This window comes from Scyliorhinus torazame, chromosome X (assembly GCF_047496885.1).
Source record: "Scyliorhinus torazame isolate Kashiwa2021f chromosome X, sScyTor2.1, whole genome shotgun sequence".
NCBI lineage: Eukaryota > Metazoa > Chordata > Chondrichthyes > Carcharhiniformes > Scyliorhinidae > Scyliorhinus > Scyliorhinus torazame.
This window is the reverse complement of record NC_092738.1, coordinates 7,553,066-7,580,603: the sequence shown is the minus strand read 5'-3', so window position 1 is coordinate 7,580,603 and position 27,538 is coordinate 7,553,066. Positions and strand designations below refer to the sequence as shown.

General features: G+C 50.4%; 1 protein-coding gene across 1 annotated transcript in view; it reads left to right on the top strand.

Annotated features, from left to right (window-relative positions):
- pou6f1 (POU class 6 homeobox 1) overlaps positions 1 to 13,742 on the top strand; it is an 884,787-nt gene extending 871,045 nt beyond the window's left edge. The window contains exon 11 of the mRNA XM_072493696.1: positions 13,337 to 13,742. Coding sequence (XP_072349797.1) covers positions 13,337 to 13,742 — 406 coding nt within the window. The remainder of the gene's footprint in view (positions 1 to 13,336) is intronic.
- Positions 13,743 to 27,538: the final 13,796 nt, after the last annotated feature.

The following is a 27,538-nucleotide window of genomic DNA, read 5'->3' as shown; positions in this document are numbered from 1 at the left end:
CTTAACCTGTGACTTTGCGACCTTGTTACTACACAATCCGGAAAAATCCCAGGATATTGGTCCTTCAACCCTTCAGTTGTCTGTTTTTCCACTGGCTTATCAACCACAGTAGGCATCACTCCCACCTGCGATCCAGCTATATCATTACCCAAGATAAACTGTATTCCTGGACAAGATAGTTTCTCTATTACTCCTACTACCACTTCACCACTCTTCACTGGACTTTCCAACCTGATCTTATATAATGGAACACTACTCCTCGCACCCGGAATTCCACATATCACCACCTTTTTTGGCAACATTCTTCCCAAACTACAGAATTCCTCATCTTTTGCCATTAAAGATTGACTAGCCCCTGTATCTCTTAAAATTGTGACTTCTTTACCTGCGCCTCCTGATACTTATGTGGGTAAAGTTTACTCATGTGTAAATTCTTTAAATACATCTGGCACCTTCTTAACAATTACTTCTTGAACAGTCTGTACAATCGTTTGCACCTCCTTCGCTTCCCTTTACCACTCTAACAAATCCCACTGTCTTATCCTGTTTTACCACACCAGCCTTCCCAGTGCTTTTCTTCAACCAGCAACACTGACTTTACATGGCCTAGTTTATTACAGTGAAAACATTTGAAACTTTACATTTCTTTTCCACCCTCCTGGATTTCTTTTTTAATCTGAGGTACACTCTTTATCGTCTCCCATCAGATCACCTTTACCGTTACCTCTTGAGTATTTCTCATGTCCCCAGTTTCTATGCCTCACTGGCTGAAATTGATGTCAGAAACCAATCTTGGATTTATGAACTAATTCATAATCATCGGCCATTTCTGCTGCTAATCTCGCAGTTTTAACCCTCTGTTCTTCCACATGAGTTCTCACTACATCAGGAATTGAATTTTTAAACTCCTCAAAAAGTATCATTTCTCTGAGAGCTTCATACGTTTGGTCTATTTTCAAATCCCTTATCCACCTCTCAAAATTACTCTGAGCCTTTCAAACTCCATGTATGTTTGACCAAATTATTTCCTTAAATTTCTAAACCTTTGTCTGTAAGCTTCAGGCACTAGCTCATATGCACTTCAGGTGGATTTCTTCACCTCCTCATACGTTCCAGATACCTCCTCCGGTGGTGATGCAAACACTTCACTAGATCTACCTACCAGCTTTGTTTGAATCAGCAACACCCACATGTCCTGTGGCCATTTCATTTGTTTAGCTACCTTCTCAAATGAAATGAAAAAGGCTTCCACTTCCTTCTCGTCAAACCTTGGCAATGCTTGGACATATTTAAATAGATTCCCACCAAGCCATCGACTATGACGCTCTTTCTCACTATCCTCATCACCATCATCCAACTGTACGTTTCCCTTTACGTCTGCCAATTTTAATGTTTCATGGCCATTTTCTGTAGTTCAAACTCTTTTTCCCTTTCCTCCCTATCTCTTTCCGCTCTCGCATTCAAGCCACATTAATTCTTTCTCATGTTCCATTTGTAACTGAATTTTTGCCATTTTCCATGAGCCAAACTCGGTCTCAGGCAATTTTAAATGCTTTGCCAACGCCAAAATGACCTAATCTTTTCGCATTTTGTCAGGTAATGTTAACTGCAATGTTTTTGCCAAATCTAACAGTCTGCGTTTCGTCTCGGTCCGTAAAGTACTGCGTGTGACAGTCTCCACCCCCAAAAACTTCTGAGCCTCTGAAAGAGCCATTTTCCACAACACACTCCCCACTTAAACTAAAATACCACACCGGAAAAGCAACAATCCTTCACTGTCTTTAAGTTCACAAAAGCCAATCCAATAGATAGACTTTTATCCCCCTCGAGCCCCCAATTGTTATGGGCGAGGCGAATTCAGAACCCCAAAATGTATCATGGAGTTCAACCAACCTCCCCCTTGAATGTATTTGTTGCTTTTCCGAGCACACGGCTTGTTCCCTCGGGGTGGGATTACAATTATGGACACGTGGGTTTTTAAACACAAAACAATGTTTAGTCCATGAACTCAACATCTTAAATAAACATTGGATCTATTAACACCCCTTACTTCAAAGATAACTCAGAAAATATTACAACAGTAAATAATTCCTCAAAATGTTCCTTCAAACTTCCAAGAGACTTAACACCTTTAAACAGAATCACATCAGGTTAAAGGCTTTACTATTATGAGTTTAAATCACCCAAATGATCCAGAGATAGTCTTTCATGGCAGACATCACAGCAAATCCAGCTCACTGCAAAACACAGACACTCCCCAAGCTCTTTTTCGCCAAACTGAAACTTCAAAATGGCTGACCTGAGCCCAGCTCCACCCACTCTGACATCACTGTTTTCTTAAAGGTACATTGCTTAAACATCCATGTCTTAAAGGTACTCTCACATGACAGTGTGTGAGATGCTGGTACTGAGAGTGTGTGTGAGATGCTGGTACTGAGAGAGTGTGTGTGTGAGATGCTGGTACTGAGAGAGTGTGTGTGTGTGTGTGTGTGAGATGCTGGTACTGAGAGAGTGTGTGTGTGTGTGTGTGTGAGATGCTGGTACTGAGAGAGAGTGAGTGTGTGTGTGTGTGTGTGATGCTGGTACTGAGAGAGTGAGTGTGAGTGTGAGTGTGAGTGTGTGTGTGATGCTGGTACTGAGAGAGAGAGTGTGTGTGTGTGTGAGATGCTGGTACTGAGTGTGTGTGTGAGATGCTGGTACTGAGAGAGTGAGTGTGTGATGCTGGTACTGAGAGAGTGAGTGTGTGTGTGTGTGTGTGATGCTGGTACTGAGAGAGTGAGTGTGTGTGTGTGTGTGTGTCTGTGTGTGTGTCTGTGAGATGCTGGTACTGAGAGTGTGTGTGTGTGAGAGATGCTGGTACTGAGAGTGTGTGTGTGTGAGATGCTGGTACTGAGTGTGAGTGAGTGTGAGTGAGTGTGTGAGAGTGAGAGTGAGAGTGAGAGTGAGAGTGAGAGTGAGAGTGAGAGTGAGTGAGAGTGAGAGTGAGTGAGAGGAGTGAGAGGAGGTGCTGGTACAGGAGCAATGTCTTCGGAGTTAAACGGGGGTCCCTGGGTTTTCTGGCAGCTCCTGCAGATGACAGCACCTTCCAAATCCACACCCACTACCATCTAGAAGGACAAGGGCAGCAGATACCTGGGAACCCCACCACCTGGAGGTTCCCCTCTGAGTCACTCACCATCCCGACTGGGAAATATATCGGCCGTTCCTTCACTGTCGCTACATCAAAATCCTGGAACTCCCTCCCTAACAGCACAGTGGGTGTACCTACATCATATGGACTGCAACGGTTCAAGGCAGCAGCTCACCACCACCTTCCCAAGGGGCGTTTAGGGCTGGGCAATAAATGCTGGCCTAGCCAGCGACGCCCACATCCCACAAATAATGAAAAGAATTCTTCCCTTACCACACGGAGTTCTACCACTCTCCAAATTGCCTGAGGTAAGCAAGTACTTTGTCGCAACACTACTCCTTCAAGCTGGACCTCACGTTACTCATTTTCTGCCGAAGCACAAGGAGTGTGGCGACCCCAAGGCACCATCTCTGTGGGCCCTTCTTGCTGCATGCCTGAACAGAGTTGAAGTAGGTTTGATGTGTGGTACTGTCACTGGATGTGCCTGCCCAGAGAGTGCACTTAAACAGTTGATGTCCTTGCTGCATCTCTGGGGCTGGCTTGTTACTGAAACATTGTGAAGGCGGTTCCCCACATGTAGGTGTCACTTTACCTGAAGATACAACTATGGCCAATCAGGTCTTGATCACTGCAATAATCCACAGGAGGCAGGGGTACCGTCACTACTCCAGTATTTATTTGTAATAACTATATACAAACAATGCTGCTCGCATTCCGGTCAACTTAAGACTGCCTCACAAAGCCTACGCAGGTGCTTATATGGGCCCCCTCAATGAGCTATCATTGAGGGAGCTCATACTCCAATTGGCCAACCAATAATACCAATTGGAGGTCATTACACCCCCCCCCCCCCCCAAGGTCCGAGGAATTCCTGCCAGCTGGCATTCCTCGGAGCATCTTCCTGCTCCCCTGTCCGGGTCTGTCACCTCGGTGTCGTCCGCTGGGTCGTTCTCCGACGTGGGTGGGGTGTACCGTATAGAACGGAACAGAGAACGCTACAGCGCAGTACAGGCCCTTCGGCCCACGATGTTGCACCGAAACAAAAGCCATCTAACCTACACTATACCATTATCATCCATATGTTTATCCAATAAACTTTTAAATGCCCTCAATGTTGGAGAGTTCACTACTGTAGCAGGTAGGACATTCCACGGCCTCACTACTCTTTGCGTAAAGAACCTACCTCTGACCTCTGTCCTATATCTATTACCCCTCAGTTTAAAGTTATGTCCCCTCGTGCCAGCCATTTCCATCCGCGGGAGAAGGCTCGGGTGCCTGTCTTTTCCTTGAAAGTTCTTCCTCCTCCTTGGGGAGAGGTGTCGCGGCGGCCTCGACGAACGTGTCAATCTCCAACTCTGATGACTGGATGACGGGGTCTGGAGAAATTGCTCGAGGCATCTTTCCCGTCTGAGCTATCCCTGCTTGAGGCGGTCCTGCTTCGACTGCCTCCAGGTGTGATTCCGCTGCCCTTATTTGGTCTAGGTGTTTCTTTAGCACCTTACCTCCTATTGAAACTTCATATGATATGGGCCCCGTTTGAGACTCTACCGTACCTTTGACCCACGTTGGTCCATTCCCATAATTCTTGACCCAAACCGGTGCCCCCACCTGGAAATGTCTCTGCTGCCGACTATTATCATGCCCCCTGCGTTGGACCTCCTGTTGTTTCTCCACTTTCCCCGTTGAATTTGGGAAAAGGAGCCTCAGCCTCGTTCGCAGCCGCCTTCCCATTAAGAGTTCAGCTGGCGGTATGCCCGTTGTGGAATGCGGTGTGGTCCTGTAATCAAACAGCCAGCAGGAGAGCTGTGTGTCCATTGAGGCTGCCGGCCGCTTCTTGAGTCCCGCTTTTAGTGTCTGGACCGCTCTCTCTGCCAGGCCGTTGGATGGTAAGGGGCCATTTTGATGTAGAACATGGAAAATACAGCACAGAACAGGCCCTTCGGCCCACGATGTTGTGCTGAACCCTTGTGCTAGATTAATCATAGAATTTACAGTGCACAAGGAGGCCATTCGGCCCATTAAGTCTGCACCAGCTCTTGGAAAGAGCACCCTACCCAAGGTCAACACCTCCACCCAACACCAAGGGCAATTTTGGACACTAAGGGCAATTTATCATGGCCAATCCACCTAACCTGCACACCTTTGGACTGTGGGAGGAAACCGGAGCACCCGGAGGAAACCCACGCACACACGGGGAGGATGTGCAGACTCCACACAGACAGTGACCCAAGCCGGAATCGAACCTGGGACCCTGGAGCTGTGAAGCAATTGTGCTATCCACAATGCTACCGTGCTGCCCTTAAGAACAAATTAATCGACACTATATCATTCTACCATAATCCATGTACCTATCCAATAGCTGCTTGAAGGTCCCTAATGTTTCCGACTCAACTACTTCCATGGGCAGTGCATTCCATGCCCCCACTACTCTCTGGGTAAAGAACCTACCTCTGACATCCCCCCTATATCTTCCACCATTCACCTTAAATTTATGTCCCCTTGTAATGGTGTGTTCCACCCGGGGAAAAAGTCTCTGACTGTCTACTCTATCTAGTCCCCTGATCATCTTATAAACCTCTATCAAGTCGCCCCTCATCCTTCTCCGTTCTAATGAGAAAAGGCCTAGCACCCTCAACCTTTCCTCGTAAGACCTACTCTCCATTCCAGGCAACATCCTGGTAAATCTCCTTTGCACCTTTTCCAAAGCTTCCACATCCTTCCTAAAATGAGGCGACCAGAACTGTACACAGTACTCCAAATGTGGCCTTACCAAAGTTTTGTACAGCTGCATCATCACCTCACGGCTCTTAAATTCAATCCCTCTGTTAATGAACGCTAGCACACCATAGGCCTTCTTCACAGCTCTATCCACTTGAGTGGCAACTTTCAAAGATGTATGAACATAGACCCAAAGATCTCTCTGCTCCTCCACATTGCCAAGAACCCTACCATTAACCCTGTATTCTGCATTCATATTTGTCCTTCCAAAATGGACAACCTCAGACTTTTCAGGGTTAAACTCCACCTGCCACTTCAGCCCAGCTCTGCATCCTATCTATGTCTCTTTGCAGCCGACAACAGCCCTCCTCACTATCCACAACTCCACCAATCTTCATATCGTCTGCAAATTTACTGACCCACCCTTCAACTCCCTCATCCAAGTTATTAATGAAAATCTCAAACAGCAGAACGGATTCCTGCGGTAGGCCACTGGTAACTGGGATCCAGGCTGAATATTTGCCATCCACCACCTCTCTCTGACTTCTATCGGTTAGCCAGTTTGTTATCCAACTGGCCAAATTTCCCACTATCCCATGCCTCCTTACTTTCTGCATAAGCCGACCATGGGGAATCTTATTAAATGCCTTACTAAAATCCATGTACACTACATCCACTGCTTTACCTTCAGCCACATGCTTGGTCACCTCCTCAAAGAATTCAATAAGACTTGTAAGGCAAGACCTACCCCTCACAAATCCGTGCTGACTATCCCTAACCAAGCAGTTTCTTTCCAGATGCTCAGAAATCCTATCCTTCAGTTCCCTTTCCATTACTTTGCCTACCACCGAAGGAAGACTAACTGGCCTGTAATTCCCAGGGTTATCCCTAGTCCCTTTTTTGAACAGGGGCACGACATTCGCCACTCTCCAATCCCCTGGTCCTACCCCTGCTGACAGTGAGGACGAAAAGATCATTGCCAACGGCTCTGCAATTTCATCTCTTGCTTCCCATAGAATCCTTGGATATATCCAGTCAGGCCCGGGGGACTTGTCTATCCTCAAGTTTTTCAAAATGCCCAGCACATCTTCCTTCCTAACAAGTATTTCCTCGAGCTTACCAGTCTGTTTCACACTGTCCCCTCCAACAAAATGGCCCCTCTCATTTGTAAATACAGAAGTACTCGTTTAAGACCTCTCCTATCTCTTCAGACTCAATACACAATCTCCCACTACTGTCCTTGATCGGACCTACCCTCGCTCTAGTCACTCATATTTCTCACATGTGTAAAAGGCCTTGGGGTTTTCCTTGATCCTACCTGCCAAAGATTGTTCATGCCTGTCATGCCCTCTTAGCTCATCTAATCCCTTTCTTCAGTTCCCTCCTGGCTATCTTGTATCCCTCCAATGCCCTGTCGGAACCTTGTTTCCTCAGCCTTACATAAGTCTCCTTTTTCCTCTTAACAAGACATTCAACCTCTTGTCAACCATGGTTCCCTCACTCGACCATCTCTTCCCTGCCTGACAGGGACAGACATATCAAGGACACGTAGTACCTGTTCCTTGAACAAGTTCCACATTTCACTTGTGTCCTTCCCTGACAGCCTATGTTCCCAACTTATGCACTTCAATTCTTGTCTGACAACATCGTATTTACCCTTCCCCCAATTGTAAACCTTGCCCTGTTGCACGCACCTATCCCTCTCCATTACTAAAGTGAAAGTCACAGAATTGTGGTCACTATCTCCAAAATGCTCCCCCACTAACAAATCTATCACTTGCCCTGGTTCATTACCAAGTACTAAATCCAATATTGCCCCTCCTCTGGTCGGACAATCTACATACTGTGTTGGAAAAGCTTCCTGGACACACTGCACAAACACCACCCCATCCAAACTATTTGATCTAAAGAGTTTCCACTCAATGTTTGGGAAGTTAAAGTCACCCATGACTACTACCCTGTGACTTCTGCACCTTTCCAAAATCTGTTGTGGCGGACTCAGTTTCCCTTTAGGAATTTTCCAAATTCCCCACTTGTGAATGCCGTTCCGTTGTCAGACACCAATACCTCCGGAAGTCCATGTGTTGCAAACGAGGCCCTGAGCTTTTCAATTGTCGATGCTGTGCTTGCCGCGTTTACCCGGTGGACGTCCAACCATTGAGTGGGCGTCCACTATCACCAAAAACATTGAGCCCATGGAAGGGCCGGCGTGGTCAATATGCAGGCGGGTCCACGGTCTGCCTGGCCATTCCCACGGGTGCAATGGCGCAGCTGGTGGCACTCTTTGCCCCTGTTGGCACTCCTGGCACCGACGTACCAAGGCTGCTATGTCTGTGTCCAATCCTGGCCACCAAACGTAGCTTCGAGCGAGCATCTTCATTTTAGACACCCCTGGGTGTCCGTGATGTAACTCCGTTAAGATTGCCCGACGGCCCTGAGCTGGGACTATTTACTGGGTCTTTGTGTCCACAACCGAATATGTTGTGCATCCACTGGTAGGGTGTCCAAACAATTTAGAGTCATTACTGTCTCCTCTACTTTCGGTCTTAGCGGCGGGGTGTCTGGGAGGGGAAGTCTGCTCAAAGCATCTGCATTTGCTACTCGCGTTCCCGGTCTGTGCTCCAGAACGTATCTATACGCCGCCAGTAGCAATGCCCAGCGTTGGATTCTAGCTGATGCAATCGGGGGTTTTGCTGGTCTTCTTTTAATAACCCTAATAACGGCTTATGGTCCGTGACTATGGTGAATTACCACCCATACGGATACTGGTGACATTTTTTTTTACTGCAAATATCACCGCCAGTCCTTCCTTCTCGATTTGGGCGTACTTTCTCTCAGCCATCGCCAAGGTCCTCGAAGCATAGGCTATTGGCCGTTCTTCCCCATTCCTTCTTCTATGAGCTAAGACGGCTCCTACCCCATAAGGTGATGCGTCACACGTGACCACCAACTCCTTCCTTGGGTCATAATGCTCGAGGACATTTTTCGGATGACAGCTGTTCCTTAATGTCCCTAAATGCTCGGTTTTGGCGGGCGGACCATTTCCATTCTTGTCCCTTTTTTAGTAGCTGGTGGAGGGGTTCTAGGATGGACGCCCTATTGTCAATAAATTTGCCATAATAGGTTACCAACCCTAGAAATGATCGTAGCTCCTGGACCGTGGTGGGAGCTGGGGTTTCTTTTATTGCCCTTACTCGGTCTTCCAATGGGTGTAAGCCCGACTCGTCTACTTTATATCCCAGGTACGTCACTTGTGGGCCAGAAAAACACATCTTTCTCTTTTCAGCCGTACGCCTGCCTTTGCGCAACGCCTGAGCACTTCCTCCAGGTTCTTTAAATGTTCCCTGTTTGTCCTACCCGTGATTAAGACATCGTCCAAATAAATCAGCACCTGCGGTAGTCCCTGCAGAATATTTTCCATCGTACGCTGGAATGTAGCACAGGCTGATGACACTCCGAAGGGTAGCCTAGTATAACGAAAAAGTCCCTTCAGGGTGTTGATTGCAGCGAACTTCTGGGAGTCCTTGTCCAGTTTTAACTGCAGGTAGGCGTGGCTCATGTCCAGTTTCGTGAACAAAAGCCCACCTGCCAATTTGGCATCTTGGTCGTCTATTTTGGGGATCGGGTATTTGTCCAGCAGTGCGTATTTGTTTACCGTCTGTTTGAAAGCTCCACAGAGACGTATCGAGCCGCCTGGCTTCAAAATTGGTACCACTGGCGCTGCCCATTCCGAGAACTGTACTGGTCGCGCCGTAACCTTTCTATTTCGACATCTACTTTCTTCCTTAAATGCAAAAGGTACCGGCCTGGCCTTACACAATTTCAGAAGGGCTTCTGGGTCCACGTGCAAAGTTGCTTTGACGCCTATAATTTTCCCCAAACCTTCTTGGAAGACCTCCGGGTATTTTTGGAGTACTCCACTCAACTGCCTGCTACCACTCTGGAAAATTTTCATCCAATCTAACTTTAGGGGTGTCATTCACCGACCCCCCCGCCGGGTCGGAGAATGGCCGTTGGCCGCCGTGAATCCTGCCCCCGCCGAAGTCTCCGGTACCGGAGATTGGGCGGGGATCGGGCCGCGCCGGTTGGCGGGACCCCCCGCTGGATTCTCCGGCCCGGATGGGCCGAAGTCCCACCCAGAAATTGCCTGTCCCGCCGGCGTAAATCAAACCTGGTATTTACTGGCGGGACCAGGCGGCGCGGGCGGGCTCCGGGGTCCTGGGGGGGGGGGGGGCACGGGGCGATCTGACCCCGGGGGGTGCCCCCACGGTGGCCTGGCCCGCGATCGGGGCCCACCTATCCGCGGGCGGGCCTGTGCCGTGGGGGCACTCTTTCCCTTCCGCCTCCGCTACGGCCTCCACCATGGCGGAGGCGGAAGAGACTCTCCCAACTGCGCATGCGTGGGAAACTGACAGCGGCCGCTGACGCTCCCACGCATGCGCCGGGAAACTGACAGCGGCCGCTGACGCTCCCGCGCATGCGCCGCATTTCCGCTCCAGCTGGCGGGGCAACAAACGCCATTTACGCCAGCTGGCGGGGCGGAAATCCCTCCGGCGTCGGCCTAGCCCCTCAATGTTGGGGCTAGGCCGCCAAAGATGCGGAGCATTCCGCACCTTTGGGCCGGCGCGATGCCCGTCTGATTGGCGCCATCTTTGGCGCCAGTCAGCGGACATCGTGCCGTTGGGGGAGAATTTTGCCCTCGGTCTTTCAGCCAGTTCCATCCTATTAAGTTCGGTCCGGAGCCCTCTTCTATCGTCAACGGTAATCTGAGCAATTGTTTGTATTCCACGGGTACCAGAGTCGTGCCTAGAACTTCCAGGGGTTCCCCCGTGTAGGTTTTAAGTTTCGTCGATGTTTGTGTTCGGGTTAGTGGCTGGAGTCCATCTTTGATTTATTTATTTATTTATTTATTTTTTTAAATGCTGCCACTCCCATTACTGATACGGCCGCACCCGTGTCTATTTCCATTATTGTCGGCCGACCGTTCACCCATGGGGTAATCTTAATAGGTTCTGCTTTCTTCGTCACAATATTATATAACTGTTATCCTTCAGAGGAGGATGGGGCATCTAGGTTGTGTACTTCCCGGTGTCCCCACCTGCTAGTGCTCTTTTGCCACCTCCTTCTAGGGTTTCTGTCACTGTTACCCCACTCTGTCTGGTGCCAGAAACGGTCCTTCTCTGTTGGGGGAGCCTCAGCCGATAGTTCCCTCTGTCTCCAGTTAGTCCTAGCAGACTTGGGGGCAGTTCTCAGGTTTTCCTTTGGCCCTCTATTCCTCAGGCTTTTCCTGAGGGCGGCTATCTGGTAGCTGGACCCATTGTGGTAGTCCCTCTCCCAGGTATCTACCTCCATTGGCGTGTCCTGTAGTTCCTGCGCCCCACTTGCTGCCTTTTCTAGGGACAGTGTGAGCTGTGACGCCCGCCTGCAGTCTAGCTGCGTTTCCACCAACAGGCGCTTCTGTATTGTGAGGTAGTTTATGCCACACACTAACCGGTCCCGAAGCATTTCATTTAGCATCGGGCCGAACTCACATTTTTCCGCCAGCCTTCTCAGGCGGGTCAAGAAATTCGTGACTGACTCTGTCTTCCTGCTTTGTTGTGTAGAATCTGTACCTACGCAAAATGAGGGGTGCTTTTGGGTCATAATGTTCTTCCACCAATTTTGTTAATTCTTGGAAAGGTATCGTGTCCGGCATATTGGGATAAGTTAGACTACATATAATGGCGAAGGCTAAGGGTCCGCACGCCGACAGCAGGATAACCCATTTCCTTTCGTCCATCATTATCTCATTGGCCTGGAAGAAGTAACACATTCTCTCCACATACTGGGACCAGTCCTCAATAGTTGGGTCGAATGCATCAAACCTCCCCAAAAATTGCATTTTTGAAATAGCAAGGCTTACCCTCCGAGTACGGCAGCTGGTCTCCGCAAGGTTCTTTGTTTACCTCGTCGCCACTGTAATAATCCACAGGAGTTCCGTCACCACTTCAGTATTTATTTGCAATAACTATATACAAGACCAACTCCAAACAGTGCTGCTCGCATTCCGGTCAACTTAAGACTGCCTCACAAAGCCTACACAGGTGCTTATATGGGCCCCCTCAATGAGCTATCATTGAGGGAGCTCATACTCCAATTGGCCAACCAATAATGCCAATTGGAGGTCATTACAATCACCATTTGATGCAGTTTCACTGAAGGCATGGCAGACTGGGACTGGAGTGCTTCTGAAGAACTAAGGGTTTGTCAAAGCTTCACTGATACCACGTCTGTTAAAGCTGACCTCGAGTGTTGGAGCCTCTTATTCCAATGAGGTACGGACACCCATGACTGTCGATGTGGGTGTGAGAGAGCCTGCAGCTAGATACTAAATACCTTTGTGCAACCTGGCTCATCTGCTAGCTCTTCCTCATCCACAAAGCTTACCTATGCTAACACTTCCATTGGAACTAATTGAACAAGAAATAAAAAGCTATTACAACAAAAGGTCTGTGAAAACTTCATTCACAAAAAAAGAAAGTATGCGCAAAAAATGCCCTAAATTGTTTATTTAGTTTTACCATTCCCTACAAATGAACTGGTTAGGCCAGCATAATTGCCCTTGAGAAGGCGGTATTTACCCACCTTTGTGAATCCAAGTGAGTGGTTTGCTGGACCATTTCAGAGGGCAGTTCACAGTTACATTGGTGTGGGCAAGAGTCACAAATACGCCGCAAATTTCCTTTGTTGGAAGGCATTAGTGAATGTTTATTTTGTTGCAACAATCCTATAGCTTCACACTAGTTTTTTTATTCAATTAACTGAATTCAAATTTCTCAGCCCCCATAGGGGATTGAACAGATGACTCATTTTAGGCCCCTGGATTCGAAGTTGAATAACATAATCACTGTGCCATCATTCTCAAAGGGTTTCTCCAAGCTCACCACTCCGCTGGAGTTTCATCCCAATTGCTTCCAAGTCTGTGGAGTGGAGCTTTCTCACTTAGAGGTGAGTGTGTTGCCACCTGAAGCACAATTGGAAAGGGAGAAATGACGGTACACTTGACAAGGAAAAACAGGCAAATCTCAAATTACAAACCCTAGTCCAAAATTGCTTAATTCAACTTTTATTTGCTTATATCCCATGCTTCAAAAAAAAAATCGATCTCGGTAGTGCAGCTCCAATAATACACTGAACCCCAGACCGGAAGACAAATACAAATTCTGTTGGCAAGTTGGCAAACTGGTTTGGAGGAGCGGTGATTTGGAAAAGTACCAGTTTTGCTAGATTGTCTGGCGTACAGAGGTAATATTTGTGAATCATTCACACATGTCTTTTGCCATGCGAAAGTGGTAAGATATCTAAAGGCCACCACTTCATTATCCAACCTGGGGGGGAATTCAGCCTCCTGAGCTCCAGGCCATCAAAACAGAAAAAGACCATTAAGTGTTGACATTTCTTTAGTTGTCTACAGGCCGACAATTATAGTACAGTTTTGTGTCCTGTTAGGTTTGAGAAATTGGACATCACTCCTAAAAGTGCTCAGAAGATCAAACCAGTTCTGGAAAGATGGCTGACGGAAGCAGAAATCCGACACCGTGCAGGCATCCAGAACCTGACTGAGTTCGTCGGGAGCGAACCGTCAAAGAAACGGAAACGGCGCACATCTTTCACACCACAGGCCCTGGAAATGCTTAACGCTCACTTTGAGAAAAACACACATCCCACAGGTCAGGAAATGACAGAGATAGCCGAGCAGCTGAACTACGACCGAGAGGTGGTTAGAGTGTGGTTCTGCAACAAGAGGCAGACTTTGAAAAACACCATCAAGAGACTGCAACAGAATGACTCGACAGGAACAGCTTCAGCCGAACGAATATCGGACTCCACGGTAAACACTGCTGCAACTGGCTGACCTGCAAAAGATTCTTTCAGTGAAACGTTCCTATGTTTCTATAAATAGCACTATTTATAGAGAATCATTGAGAGGGTAAGGACCAAGCAGAGACTCACTGCATCCATACTGCCTACTGGGGCACATTGTGGTATGTAGCCACTTGAATGGAGTCATTATAGTTGCTTACTTACTATAGTACATAAACTGCTGCATAATTATAGCACCCACAGACTTTTGAGTCAAATGTCACAATCAGTTATAAGCCCTTCTTCTTGTGTCATGTTACTTTGACTTTGTGACCAACTGAGCATCTCTGATGCCTATCAGCAAGAAAATGCAACTGTTCGGATCTTATCCTACGAAATAATACATTGGCGGATGTTAAAATGTCATCCAACTTTCCCAAGGGCTCAGCAATGTTATCCCTGGAGTAGTCAATTCGTAGAGACCAGTTCTGATCTTTAATCTGTGCCAGGTTAGCTGACCTCTAGCAGGACAGGTGTAGGGCGCACAGCAATGTGTCTGCCAATCCTGGGGTTGAGCAAGGAGAGATACTAACCATGGTCAGTGTGTCCGTTCCTCATCACTGTACAATGGTCCATGCCAGAAGTGTGCAGATGTAGAATCTGGTGAGAAACTAGGCTCAGCTATGATTGTGTAGCCTATTGAGAATCAGGCCTCTATTTTAACCCCCTCCCTAATTGGATGGGCAGGTTATTGTCAGGGGAGAGGACAAAATCCCAGAAACGCTAATCCTGTCCTCAGCTAGTACAATATTAATGGCTGCGAATATGCAGCTCTGGAGAGACAGGAGGCACATGTATATCTGTAAATTGGGGTCCTGCTGTGATTTCAACTGGTGCACCATGCACACAGATTGACAAGATTGCTAGAGTGACCCTGATTCAGACCAATCTATCCTGCCAAGATGCCAACGTGATGTGCCTGTCTCTGTGCTGGTACCTGTTATATCATCTGATGGTGCATCTTCAGGATGGACCATTCCCTCCAAGCGGTCTTCATTTTCTGAAGCTGGGGTCATGATGCTGTTGTGAGGTCCCGAGAGTAGGACGAAAGGGTAAATATTTACCGAGTAAGCAAGTGGAAATGTCCATGTGAAGCACCTTCCTGGTTGAAATACTTAAATGGCTGAATGTCCAGTTGGTTGCGTCGGCTGAAATCAGCCACCCTGTCCTGTAGGTCTGCCAACCTTGCGATCATCAATGCTGAGGATGTTGCTGGCTCCGCTTGGAACCAGGGGCTGGTTTAGCACAGTGCGCTAAACAGCTGCCTTGTATTGCAGAACAAGGCAGCAGCGCGGGTTCAATTCCCGTACCGGCCTGCCCAACAGGCGCCGGAATGTGGCGACTAGGGGCTTTTCACAGGAACTTCATTGAAGCCTACTTGTGACAATAAGCGATTATTATTATTATTATTGTCAAGGTCCTACTCGTCCGTCAGACTCACTTCAATGAAATCTGGGGTCTGCACACTGGCCTTGCCCCTGAATTCTTCACTGTATTCTGTTGCAAATTATTGGGATATTAATGGCTACTGAGAATTGTTTGCTTCCTCTGAATATAGCACATAAAGTGAAAGAGAGAATCAAAAGATGCCATCGGAATGGGGTTGTCAAGCAATTGTGGATAGTGGCCACTGTATGTAAATTAGCTGCCTAATGTCCTGCATTACCACAGTGACTGCACACTCCAAAAGCTGTCAAGTTTTTTGAGATTTGCCGAAGAGCATTGAGGTGGATTAAGCATGTAAAATAGGTATGGAACGGTCACGTGAAACTACACCTCAACAAAGAGTTACATTTTCAGGAGAGGATGGGAGAAAATTGCTCAACCACTTTTATTCCTCGGTTAGATTTCACTTTGTAACTCTCCCACATGAACCATCTCTTGCTGCAACTGTGCAGCATCCTTCAGCTAGCACGAGTGAGGAGGATTAAAACTTGCAGAAGATTGAATTTTAGTAACATTTTCATTGATGTGATAGATTAATTGTTGAAAAATATTGCCGACGAGAATTTAAGATTAGCTCGTCAAAAAGTTTGAAATATTGTTCATAATCATGACACTGATAAGATCAGTCTCTCAGTCCTGGCTAAAATCAAATCATCTGTTTCAAATAGATCTGAAACTTTGTTTTAGATATCAACATGGAATGTTCAACTTTCCAAATTTCATTTTGTGTGCAAGTGTGTACTCCCAACAAACCTTGCTGAACTTGGAGCGTAGGTGAGGCACATCTCCAAATCAACAGGATTGCTGAAAAGTGACTCAGTGGTCATGAATCTGTTTATTCCCTCCCGTGTTGTAAGATGCTCCACTTACAGATGAAAAATCACTTTGACCTGACCCAAAATAGAAACGTTTTTATTACAAGCTGGTGGACAGCACTAGGGCTAATGGTGTTGAAGATACAAAGACAGCCTTGCTGCTTCTAACATCTCTGAAACAGCCTTCTGTGGGCCTATCTGCAGGAAGCTTTGATGCCGTAGACAATGGTTATCTGGTCCACTCACCTGTACAAGTGAATGTTTTGCACTCATTGGGGTAGATTTGGCTTTTTGTGATGGCCAGTTGGCAGTTCTCCCACTTTTCTTATTTCCACTGACTGGTTTATTTTCCATTTGGGCTGCTGACTGGTGTTCTCCATTTTACAATAGTCCGCCCACGGGATCCTCCACTTCGGCGGCAGCGTACACTGGCCCACACGCGATGGCGTGGGGGTGTCCACAATGGGAAACCCCATTGGCCGGCTGGCGGGAGAGAGAATCCCGCTGCCGGCGGGGGCTCGCTGGAAAACGGGGCTGGCGGGACGGAGAATCCCGCTGCTGGCGGGGGCTCACTGGAAAACGGGGCTGGCGGGAGAGAGAATCCCGCTGCTGGCGGGGGCTCGCTGGAAAACGGGGCTGGCGGGAGAGAGAATCCCGCTGGTGGGGGCTCGCTGGAAAACGGGGCTGGCGAGACGGAGAATCCCGCTGCCGGCGGGGGCTCGCTGGAAAACGGGGCTGGCGGGAGAGAGAATCCCGCTGCCGGCGGGGGCTCGCTGGAAAACGGGGCTGGCAGGACGGAGAATCCCGCTGCTGGTGGGGGCTCACTGGAAAATGGGGCTGGCGGGACGGAGAATCCCGCTGCCGGCGGGGGCTCGCTGGAAAACGGGGCTGGCGGGACGGAGAATCCCGCTGCTGGCGGGGGCTCGCTGGAAAACGGGGCTGGCGGGACGGAGAATCCCGCTGGTGGGGGCTCGCTGGAAAACGGGGCTGGCGGGACGGAGAATCCCGCTACTGGTGGGGGCTCGCTGGAAAACGGGGCTGGCGGGACGGAGAATCCCGCTGCTGGCGGGGGCTCACAGTGCTGGAAAACGGGGCTGGCGGGACGGAGAATCCCGCTGCCGGCGGGGGCTCGCTGGAAAACGGGGCTGGCGGGAGAGAGAATCCCGCTGCTGGTGGGGGCTCGCTGGAAAACGGGGCTGGCGGGAGAGAGAATCCCGCTGCTGGTGGGGGCTCGCTGGAAAACGGGGCTGGCGGGACGGAGAATCCCGCTGCTGGTGGGGGCTCGCTGGAAAACGGGGCAAGCGAGACGGAGAATCCCGCTGCTGGCGGGGGCTCGCTGGAAAACGGGGCTGGCGGGACGGAGAATCCCACTGCTGGCGGGGGCTCGCTGGAAAACGGGGCTGGCGGGACGGAGAATCCCGCTGGCGGGGGCTCGCAGGAAAACGGGGCTGGCGGGACGGAGAATCCTGCTGGCGGGGGCTCGCTGGAAAACGGGGCTGACGGGACGGAGAATCCCGCTGCCGGCGGGGGCTCGCTGGAAAATGGGGCTGGCGGGACGGAGAATCCCGCTGCTGGCGGGCGCTCGCTGGAAAACGGGGCTGGCGGGACGGAGAATCCCGCTGCCGGCGGGGGCTCGCAGGAAAACGGGGCTGGCGGGACGGAGAATCCCGCTGCTGGCGGGGGCTCGCTGGAAAACGGGGCTGGCGGGACGGAGAATCCCGCTGCTGGCGGGGGCTCGCTGGAAAACGGGGCTGGCGGGACGGAGAATCCCGCTGCTGGCGGGGGCTCGCTGGAAAACGGGGCTGGCGGGAGAGAGAATCCCGCTGCTGGCGGGGGCTCGCTGGAAAACGGGGCTGGCGGGACGGAGAATCCCGCTGCCGGCGGGGGCTCGCTGGAATACGGGGCTGGCGGGACGGAGAATCCCGCTGCTGGCGGGGGCTCGCTGGAAAACGGGGCTGGCGGGAGAGAGAATCCCGCTGCTGGCGGGGGCTCGCTGGAAAACGGGGCTGGCGGGACGGAGAATCCCGCTGCCGGCGGGGGCTCGCTGGAATACGGGGCTGGCGGGACGGAGAATCCCGCTGCTGGCGGGGGCTCGCTGGAAAACGGGGCTGGCGGGACGGAGAATCCCGCTGCCGGCGGGGGCTCGCTGGAAAACGGGGCTGGCGGGACGGAGAATCCCGCTGGCGGGCGCTCGCTGGAAAACGGGGCTGGCGGGACGGAGAATCCCGCTGCCGGCGGGGGCTCGCAGGAAAACGGGGCTGGCGGGACGGAGAATCCCGCTGCTGGCGGGGGCTCGCTGGAAAACGGGGCTGGCGGGACGGAGAATCCCGCTGCTGGCGGGGGCTCGCTGGAAAACGGGGCTGGCGGGACGGAGAATCCCGCTGCTGGCGGGGGCTCGCTGGAAAACGGGGCTGGCGGGAGAGAGAATCCCGCTGCTGGCGGGGGCTCGCTGGAAAACGGGGCTGGCGGGACGGAGAATCCCGCTGGCGGGGGCTCGCAGGAAAACGGGGCTGGCGGGACGGAGAATCCTGCTGGCGGGGGCTCGCTGGAAAACGGGGCTGACGGGACGGAGAATCCCGCTGCCGGCGGGGGCTCGCTGGAAAATGGGGCTGGCGGGACGGAGAATCCCGCTGCTGGCGGGCGCTCGCTGGAAAACGGGGCTGGCGGGACGGAGAATCCCGCTGCCGGCGGGGGCTCGCAGGAAAACGGGGCTGGCGGGACGGAGAATCCCGCTGCTGGCGGGGGCTCGCTGGAAAACGGGGCTGGCGGGACGGAGAATCCCGCTGCTGGCGGGGGCTCGCTGGAAAACGGGGCTGGCGGGACGGAGAATCCCGCTGCTGGCGGGGGCTCGCTGGAAAACGGGGCTGGCGGGAGAGAGAATCCCGCTGCTGGCGGGGGCTCGCTGGAAAACGGGGCTGGCGGGACGGAGAATCCCGCTGCCGGCGGGGGCTCGCTGGAATACGGGGCTGGCGGGACGGAGAATCCCGCTGCTGGCGGGGGCTCGCTGGAAAACGGGGCTGGCGGGAGAGAGAATCCCGCTGCTGGCGGGGGCTCGCTGGAAAACGGGGCTGGCGGGACGGAGAATCCCGCTGCCGGCGGGGGCTCGCTGGAATACGGGGCTGGCGGGACGGAGAATCCCGCTGCTGGCGGGGGCTCGCTGGAAAACGGGGCTGGCGGGACGGAGAATCCCGCTGCCGGCGGGGGCTCGCTGGAAAACGGGGCTGGCGGGACGGAGAATCCCGCTGGCGGGCGCTCGCTGGAAAACGGGGCTGGCGGGACGGAGAATCCCGCTGCCGGCGGGGGCTCGCAGGAAAACGGGGCTGGCGGGACGGAGAATCCCGCTGCTGGCGGGGGCTCGCTGGAAAACGGGGCTGGCGGGACGGAGAATCCCGCTGCTGGCGGGGGCTCGCTGGAAAACGGGGCTGGCGGGACGGAGAATCCCGCTGCTGGCGGGGGCTCGCTGGAAAACGGGGCTGGCGGGAGAGAGAATCCCGCTGCTGGCGGGGGCTCGCTGGAAAACGGGGCTGGCGGGACGGAGAATCCCGCTGCCGGCGGGGGCTCGCTGGAATACGGGGCTGGCGGGACGGAGAATCCCGCTGCTGGCGGGGGCTCGCTGGAAAACGGGGCTGGCGGGAGAGAGAATCCCGCTGCTGGCGGGGGCTCGCTGGAAAACGGGGCTGGCGGGACGGAGAATCCCGCTGCCGGCGGGGGCTCGCTGGAATACGGGGCTGGCGGGACGGAGAATCCCGCTGCTGGCGGGGGCTCGCTGGAAAACGGGGCTGGCGGGACGGAGAATCCCGCTGCCGGCGGGGGCTCGCTGGAAAACGGGGCTGGCGGGACGGAGAATCCCGCTGGCGGGGGCTCGCTGGAAAACGGGGCTGGCGGGAGAGAGAATCCCGCTGGCGGGCGCTCGCTGGAAAACGGGGCTGGCGGGACGGAGAATCCCGCTGCCGGCGGGGGCTCGCTGGAAAACGGGGCTGGCGGGAGAGAGAATCCCGCTGGCGGGCGCTCGCTGGAAAACGGGGCTGGCGGGAGAGAGAATCCCGCTGCTGGCGGGGGCTCGCTGGAAAACGGGGCTGGCGGGAGAGAGAATCCCGCTGGCGGGCGCTCGCTGGAAAACGGGGCTGGCGGGAGAGAGAATCCCGCTGGCGGGCGCTCGCTGGAAAACGGGGCTGGGGGGAGAGAGAATCCCGCTGGCGGGCGCTCGCTGGAAAACGGGGCTGGCGGGAGAGAGAATCCCGCTGGTGGGGGCTCGCTGGAAAACGGGGCTGGCGGGACGGAGAATCCCGTTGCTGGCGGGGGCTCGCAGTGCTGGAAAACGGGGCTGGCGGGACGGAGAATCCCGCTGCTGGCGGGGGCTCACAGCGCTGGAAAACGGGGCTGGCGGGACGCAGAATCCCGTTGCTGGCGGGGGGCTCGCTGGAAAACGGGGCTGGCGAGACGGAGAATCCCGCTGCTGGCGGGGGCTCGCTGGAAAACGGGGCTGGCGAGACGGAGAATCCCGTTGCTGGCGGGGGCTCACAGCGCTGGAAAACGGGGCTGGCGAGACGGAGAATCCCGCTGCTGGCGGGGGGCTCGCTGGAAAACGTGGCTGGCCGGACGCAGAATCACAATTCCCTTCTGTCCTTTCCACACCATTTTCAGAAATTCACAAATTGGGAACTTGTGGAAACATTCACCATGTCCACTTCCTGTGGCATAATATGAACAGGACAATGCCGCAGCCGAAACATTGATTGCAGGAGTGTTGTTTACAGGATAAACACAACCTTCAACAGGTGACAGAGCTGTGAAGTGATTGTATTTGGGGAACAAGTTGGAAAGCCTGTGATAGCATTCCAATATCTATTCCTGTAGAAAACTGCTTTTTATATTTAGCTTCTTGTTTATGTAAAGATGTGATACAAGTTACCATTTACCTTTATATAAAGTGTGCAACATCATATAATTGGGATATCTGGCCCCAATTCCAATAGTCTGTACCCATGACCCTTCTTACATTCAGAGAAATCGGTTGCAGATTACTTCTGTGATATGTTGTGTTGCCCTATTATGTATTTTCTTTTATTCCCTTTTCTTCTCATGTATTTAATGATCTGTTGAGCTGCTCGCAGAAAAATACTTTTCACTGTACCTGGGTACACGTGACAATAAACATGTCCAATCCAATCCACTCTGGGCACATAGATTGGGAGGCAGTATGGCTCATGTTTCTGTGTATTTGAACAGCATCATTGGTTCAATCTGTTTCTGAATTCTGGAACAACTATTCCCTCCTATCCAAACATATCTGGCTTTTAAAAATGTTTTCTTGGGGTTGGGGTGATGTCAGTAAGATCGCATCAATTGTTCATTCCTGATTGCCCTGAAGGCCTTAGAATCAGTCCTACAGTCTGAGACTGCACTTCTCGATTTGTTGTTCTGGCTTGGAATGGGAGTTTATTTCTGATACACAAAGACACAAACGATCCACTGGTCCGCCGAGCGTGTCCCATATAGTTGTGATATCTTGTGCATCACTGGGCAGTCACTCTATACTCACATGAATGTCATTTCCTGGGAGAAATGCAAAACCAGGTAAAGTTCTGAGCCAACTCGGGGAAGAAAGTCTGGAAAAGTTTGTGTTTGACCCCGGAAAGCAATCGAACATAGTCCAGGTGATGCCGATTTATATTACCGAGTGCCTACTCTTGCACAAAGTGATCTCCATTGCAGCCAGAAGCCAGGATTTCGGTGAATCTTGTTCACTGCACAAGCTGGCAACTCTTCCACAGTTTCATTGTTGTCTGGGATGAAGAGGAACCACCTCATTCAACCTGACAGAGTTTGGAAACATACTCCCTGGACATCCCTAACCTACAGTCAAAATAATTGACCCACGTAGACACAATTCGGTCCCTTCACTGTTCTCTACACCCCCATTAACTTGTCTGAGTCTCCACTTTTCTAAAGTTCTACTGAGTCTCTCTGTGTAACAAGAGGGTTTGATACTGGGAATGAATCAAATAGTCTTCCTCTGCTGCCCTTCTAAAATATAGAAAGTTTTATATAATAACACTAACAATATTACAAACAATCAACCTACAATCTACCTTCGATCAAATAGTTTGGATGGGGTGGTGTTTGTGCAGTGTGTCCAGGAAGCTTTTCTAACACAGTATGTAGATTGTCCGACCAGAGGAGGGGCAATATTGGATTTGGTACTTGGTAATGAACCAGGGCAAGTGATAGATTTGTTAGTGGGGGAGCATTTTGGAGATAGTGACCACAATTCTGTGACTTTCACTTTAGTAATGGAGAGGGATAGGTGCGTGCAACAGGGCAAGGTTTACAATTGGGGGAAGGGTAAATACGATGTTGTCAGACAAGAATTGAAGTGCATAAGTTGGGAACATAGGCTGTCAGGTAAGGACACAAGTGAAATGTGGAACTTGTTCAAGGAACAGGTACTACGTGTCCTTGATATGTATGTCCCTGTCAGGCAAGGAAGAGATGGTTGAGTGAGGGAACCATGGTTGACAAGAGAGATTGGATGTCTTGTTAAGAGGAAAAGGGAGACTTATGTAAGACTGAGGAAACAAGGTTCAGACAGGGCGTTGGAGGGATACAAGATAACCAGGAGGGAACTGAAGAAAGGGATTAGGAGAGCTAAGAGAGGGCATGAAAAATCTTTGGCGGGTAGGATCAAGGAAAACCCCAAGGCCTTTTACACATGTGAGAAATATGAGAATGACTAGAGCGAGGGTAGGTCTGATCAAGAACAGTAGCGGGAGATTGTCTATTGAGTCTGAAGAGATAGGAGAGGTCTTGAACGAGTACTTTTCTTCTGTATTTACAAATAAGAGGGGCCATATTGTTGGAGAGGACAGTGTGAAACAGACTGGTAAGCTCGAGGAAATACTTGTTAGGAAGGAAGATGTGTTGGGCATTTTGGGCAGTGGTAGGCAAAGTAATGGAAAGGGTACTGAAGGATAGGATTTCTGAGCATCTGGAAAGACACTGCTTGATTAGGGATAGTCAGCACGGATTTGTGAGGGGTAGGTCTTGCCTTACAAGTCTTATTGAATTCTTTGAGGAGGTGACCAAGCATGTGGATGAAGGTAAAGCAGTGGATGTCGTGTACATGGATGTTAGTAAGGCATTTAATAAGATTCCCCATGGTAGGCTTCTGCAGAAAGTAAGGAGGCATGGGATAGTGGGAAATTTGGCCAGTTGGATAACAAACTGGCTAACCGATAGAAGTCAGAGAGTGGTGGTGGATGGCAAATATTCAGCCTGGATCCCAGTTACCAGTGGCGTACCACAGGGATCAGTTCTGGGTCCTCTGCTGTTTGTGATTTTCATTAATGACTTGGATGAGGGAGTTGAAGGGTGGGTCAGTAAATTTGCAGACGATACGAACATTGGTGGAGTTGTGGATAGTGAGGAGGGCTGTTGTCGGCTGCAAAGAGACATGGATAGGATGCAGAGCTGAGCTGAGAAGTGGCAGATGGAGTTTAACCCTGAAAAGTGTGAGGTTGTCCAATTTGGAAGGACAAATATGAATGCGGAATACAGGGTTAACGGTAGAGTTCTTGGCAATGTGGAGGAGCAGAGAGATCTTGGGATCTTGAGGAGACTTAATAGAGGCATACAAAATGATCAGGGGGTTAGATAGGCTGGACAGTGAGAGTCATCTCCCGCGGATGGAAATGGCTAGCACGAGGGGACATAGCTTTAAACTGAGGGGTAATAGATATAGGACAGAGGCCAGAGGTAGGTTCTTTACGCAAAGAGTGGTGAGGCAGTGGAATGCCCTATCTGCAACAGTAGTGAACTCGCCAACATTGAGGGCATTTAAAAGTTTATTGGATAAGCATATGGATGATAATGGCATAGTGTAGGTTAGATGGCTTTTAGTTTTGGTGCAACATCGTGGGCCGAAGGGCCTGTACTGCGCTGTATCGTTCTATGTTCATACATCTTTGAATGTTGCCACTCAAGTGGATAGAGCTGTGAAGAAGGCCTATGGTGTGCTAGCGTTCATTAACAGAGGGATTGAATTTAAGAGCCGTGAGGTGATGATGCAGCTGTACAAACCTTTGGTAAGGCCACATTTGGAGTACTGTGTACAGTTCTGGTCGCCTCATTTTAGGAAGGATGTGGAAGCTTTGGAAAAGGTGCAAAGGAGATTTACCAGGATGTTGCCTGGAATGGAGAGTAGGTCTTACGAGGAAAGGTTGAGGGTGCTAGGCCTTTTCTCATTAGAACGGAGAAGGATGAGGGGCGACTTGATAGAGGTTTATAAGATGATCTGGGGAATAGACAGAGTAGACGGTCAGAGACTTTTTCCCCGGGTGGAACAAACCATTACAAGGGGACATAAATTTAAGGTGAATGGTGGAAGTTATAGGGGGGATGTCAGAGGTAGGTTCTTTACCCAGAGAGTAGTGGGGGCATGGAATGCACTGCCTGTGGAAGTAGTTGAGTCGGAAACATTAGGGACCTTCAAGCAGCTATTGGATAGGTACATGGATTATGGTAAAATGATATAGTGTAGATTTATTTGTTCTTAAGGACAGCACGGTAGCATTGTGGTTAGCACAATTGCTTCACAGCTCCAGGGTCCCAGGTTCGATTCCAGCTTGGGTCACTGTCTGTGCGGAGTCTGCACATCCTCCCCGTGTCTGCGTGGGTTTCCTCCGGGTGCTCAGGTTTCCTCCCACAGTCCAAAGATGTGCAGGTTAGGTGGATTGGCCGTGATAAATTGCCCTTTGTGTCTAAAATTGCCCTTAGTGGTGAGTGGAGGTGTTGAGCTTGGGTAGGGTGCTCTTTCCAAGAGCCGGTGCAGACTCAAAGGGCCGAATGGCCTCCTTCTGCACTGTAAATTCAATGATAATCTATGATTAATCTAGGACAAAGGTTCGGCACAACATTGTGGGCCGAAGGGCCTGTTCTGTGCTGTATTTTTCCATGTTCTATGTTCTAAATATGTCAAGGTACAATGTCAAAGAGTTACAGACAAATCCCCAATCAAAAACACAATCTCTTAACAACTGACGGTATCTTGATCCTTACAAAAGGAAATAAATGGTTTCCATTTCAGGTAGAACTTGCCCACTGACCCCCTGATGGTATATTTAATTTGTCTTAGTGCAGGCATGCAGCCAGGCAGAAGTTCTGGGGGACCTCCAGCTAAAGAATAATCACCTCCAGGTTAGCAGTGAGGCAAAGGCGACAACATCCGCCCCTTTCCCAGAGTGAAACGTTGGTGAGTCGGAGACCCCAAACCTGGCTGCCAATGGACATGGTTCCAGAACTACCTGGAAAATCTCTGATGTATTGTTAAAAAAGGCAACCCAGAGGCTGGCAAGTTTGGGGCAGGACCAAAACATGTGTTAGCTGGGGCAACTCAACAACAATCACACTTGTCCTCCACGTTTGGGGAAAAACCCACTCACCATTGCCCTGGTCAAGTGCTTCCTGTGTTAAACTTTCAACTGGATTAAACCCAGCTGGGCACAAGAGGATGTTGACCCTGTAGAGGGCCTCCCCCCAAGCCTCATCAGTAAGCACAGGACCCAGCTCACTCTCCCATCTCACCCTCTCCCCATCCAAGGAGGCGGGATCTGACGAGAGAATATTCAGATAGATAGATTCAGATTCCCATTCAAATACACATTCTGATTTCATAGAATCCCAACAGTACACAAGGAGGCCATTCGGCCCATTGAGTCTGCACCGACTCTTCGAAAGACCACCCAAACCCCTACCCTATTCTCGAAACTCCACCCTGAGGAAATATTTACCATGACCAATCCACCTAACGTGCAGATCAAAACCTGGAGCACCTGGAGGAAACCCACGCAGACACGGGGAGTAAGTGCAAACTCCACACAGCCAGTCACCCGAGGTCGGAATCAAACCCAGGATCCTGGAGCTGTGAGGCAGCAGTGCTAACCACTGTGCTACCGTGCAGCCATACAGATAGCCAACCAGATTGAAATAGACCGCTTGCTGGGTTGAGCCAAGGATAAAATCTTCTTCAGCAACGGGGAGGGGGGTGCCAAAGGAAAGGAAGGAAAAACCTTACGGGAAAAGTCACAAATCTGAAAATAATGAAAGGGACTGGAATTAGGCAACTGAAACGTGTCAGCCAGCTCCCTAAAATTGGAACATCTTCCCTCTATAAATAGATCCCCAAAGTACTCGAGTGCCTTCAAAATTTAAATGAAGGGTCAAAGCAGAAGGTAAAAAGAGCTGCTTGTTACAAATCGGGGCTAAAGAAGGTTCGGTGGATTGACCGTGATAAATTGCCCTTAGTGTCCAAAATTGCCCTTAGTGTTGGGTGGGGTTACTGGGTTATGGGGATAGGGTGGAGGTGTGAGCTTGGGTAGGGTGCTCTTTCCAAGAGCCGGTGCAGACTCGATGGGCCGAATGGCCTCCGTCTGCACTGTAAATTCTATGACAGGCAGGGAGAAAGCTTGAGGTGCAGCTGAAACTGTTTCCAAACCCCGAGGGAGGAGACCACCTCTGGATTTGAGGAATATCGAGCAGGAGAGAAGGGAAGCAGTGCAGTAATTATGTTTTGAAGAGTAGAGGGAGTGTTCACGAGCGCGCCTCTATTCTGCCCCAAATCGAGTCGGGGTCACGCATCCACAGCAAAACGTTTTAGATATTAGCAGCCCAATAGTAACACAAAAATGTTTTTATTAAGGCATTTGTATATTGTCATGTGAGAGTACCTTTAAGAAATGGATGTTTAAGCAAAGTACCTTTAACAGATGAAGCTGATCGTACTACTGAAGTGATGTCACGGGGGGGCGGGGTGTTGTTGAGCTCACTTCTGCTTTTGGTTTCAGTTTGAGAAAGCAGCTTGGGTGTGTCTGTGTGTTTCCAGAGAGCTGCAGGAAGAAAAGCAAGGTGCTGGAGCTGAAGTCAACCAAGCTGATATATCTCTGCCATCCAACAGAAAATATATATACTCTGTGACCTGGTGTGTTACTATTTTGAAGGTTTGAAGCCTTTTGGATGTTTGAAGGAACATTTTGATGGATTATTTAGTGTTGTATTATTTTCGGGGTTGTCTTTGAAGTAAGGGGTGTTAAGTGATCCAATGTTTATTTAAAAGGTTAAGTTGAGTTCATGGAATAAACATTGTTTTGTGTTAAAAACCGCGTGTCCATAATTGTAATATCACACCTGGGGAACAAGCCGTGTGCTTCAAAAGCAACAATCCATTAAAGGGGGAGGTTGGTTGAACTCCATGATACATTTTGGGGTTCTGAAAACATCTCGCCCATAACAATTGGGGGCTCGAGGGGGATAAAGGTGAATATCTATTGGATTGGCTTTTGTGAACTTAAAGACAGTGAAGGATTGTTGCTTTTCTGGTGAAGTATTTTAGTTTAAGTGGGGAGAGTGTTGTGAACAATGGCTCTTTCGGAGGCTCAGAAGTTTTTGGGGTTGGACGCGGTAACACGTGATACCTTACGGACAGAGTAAAAACAGACTGTTAGGTTTGGCGAAAGCATTGCAGTTAACACTG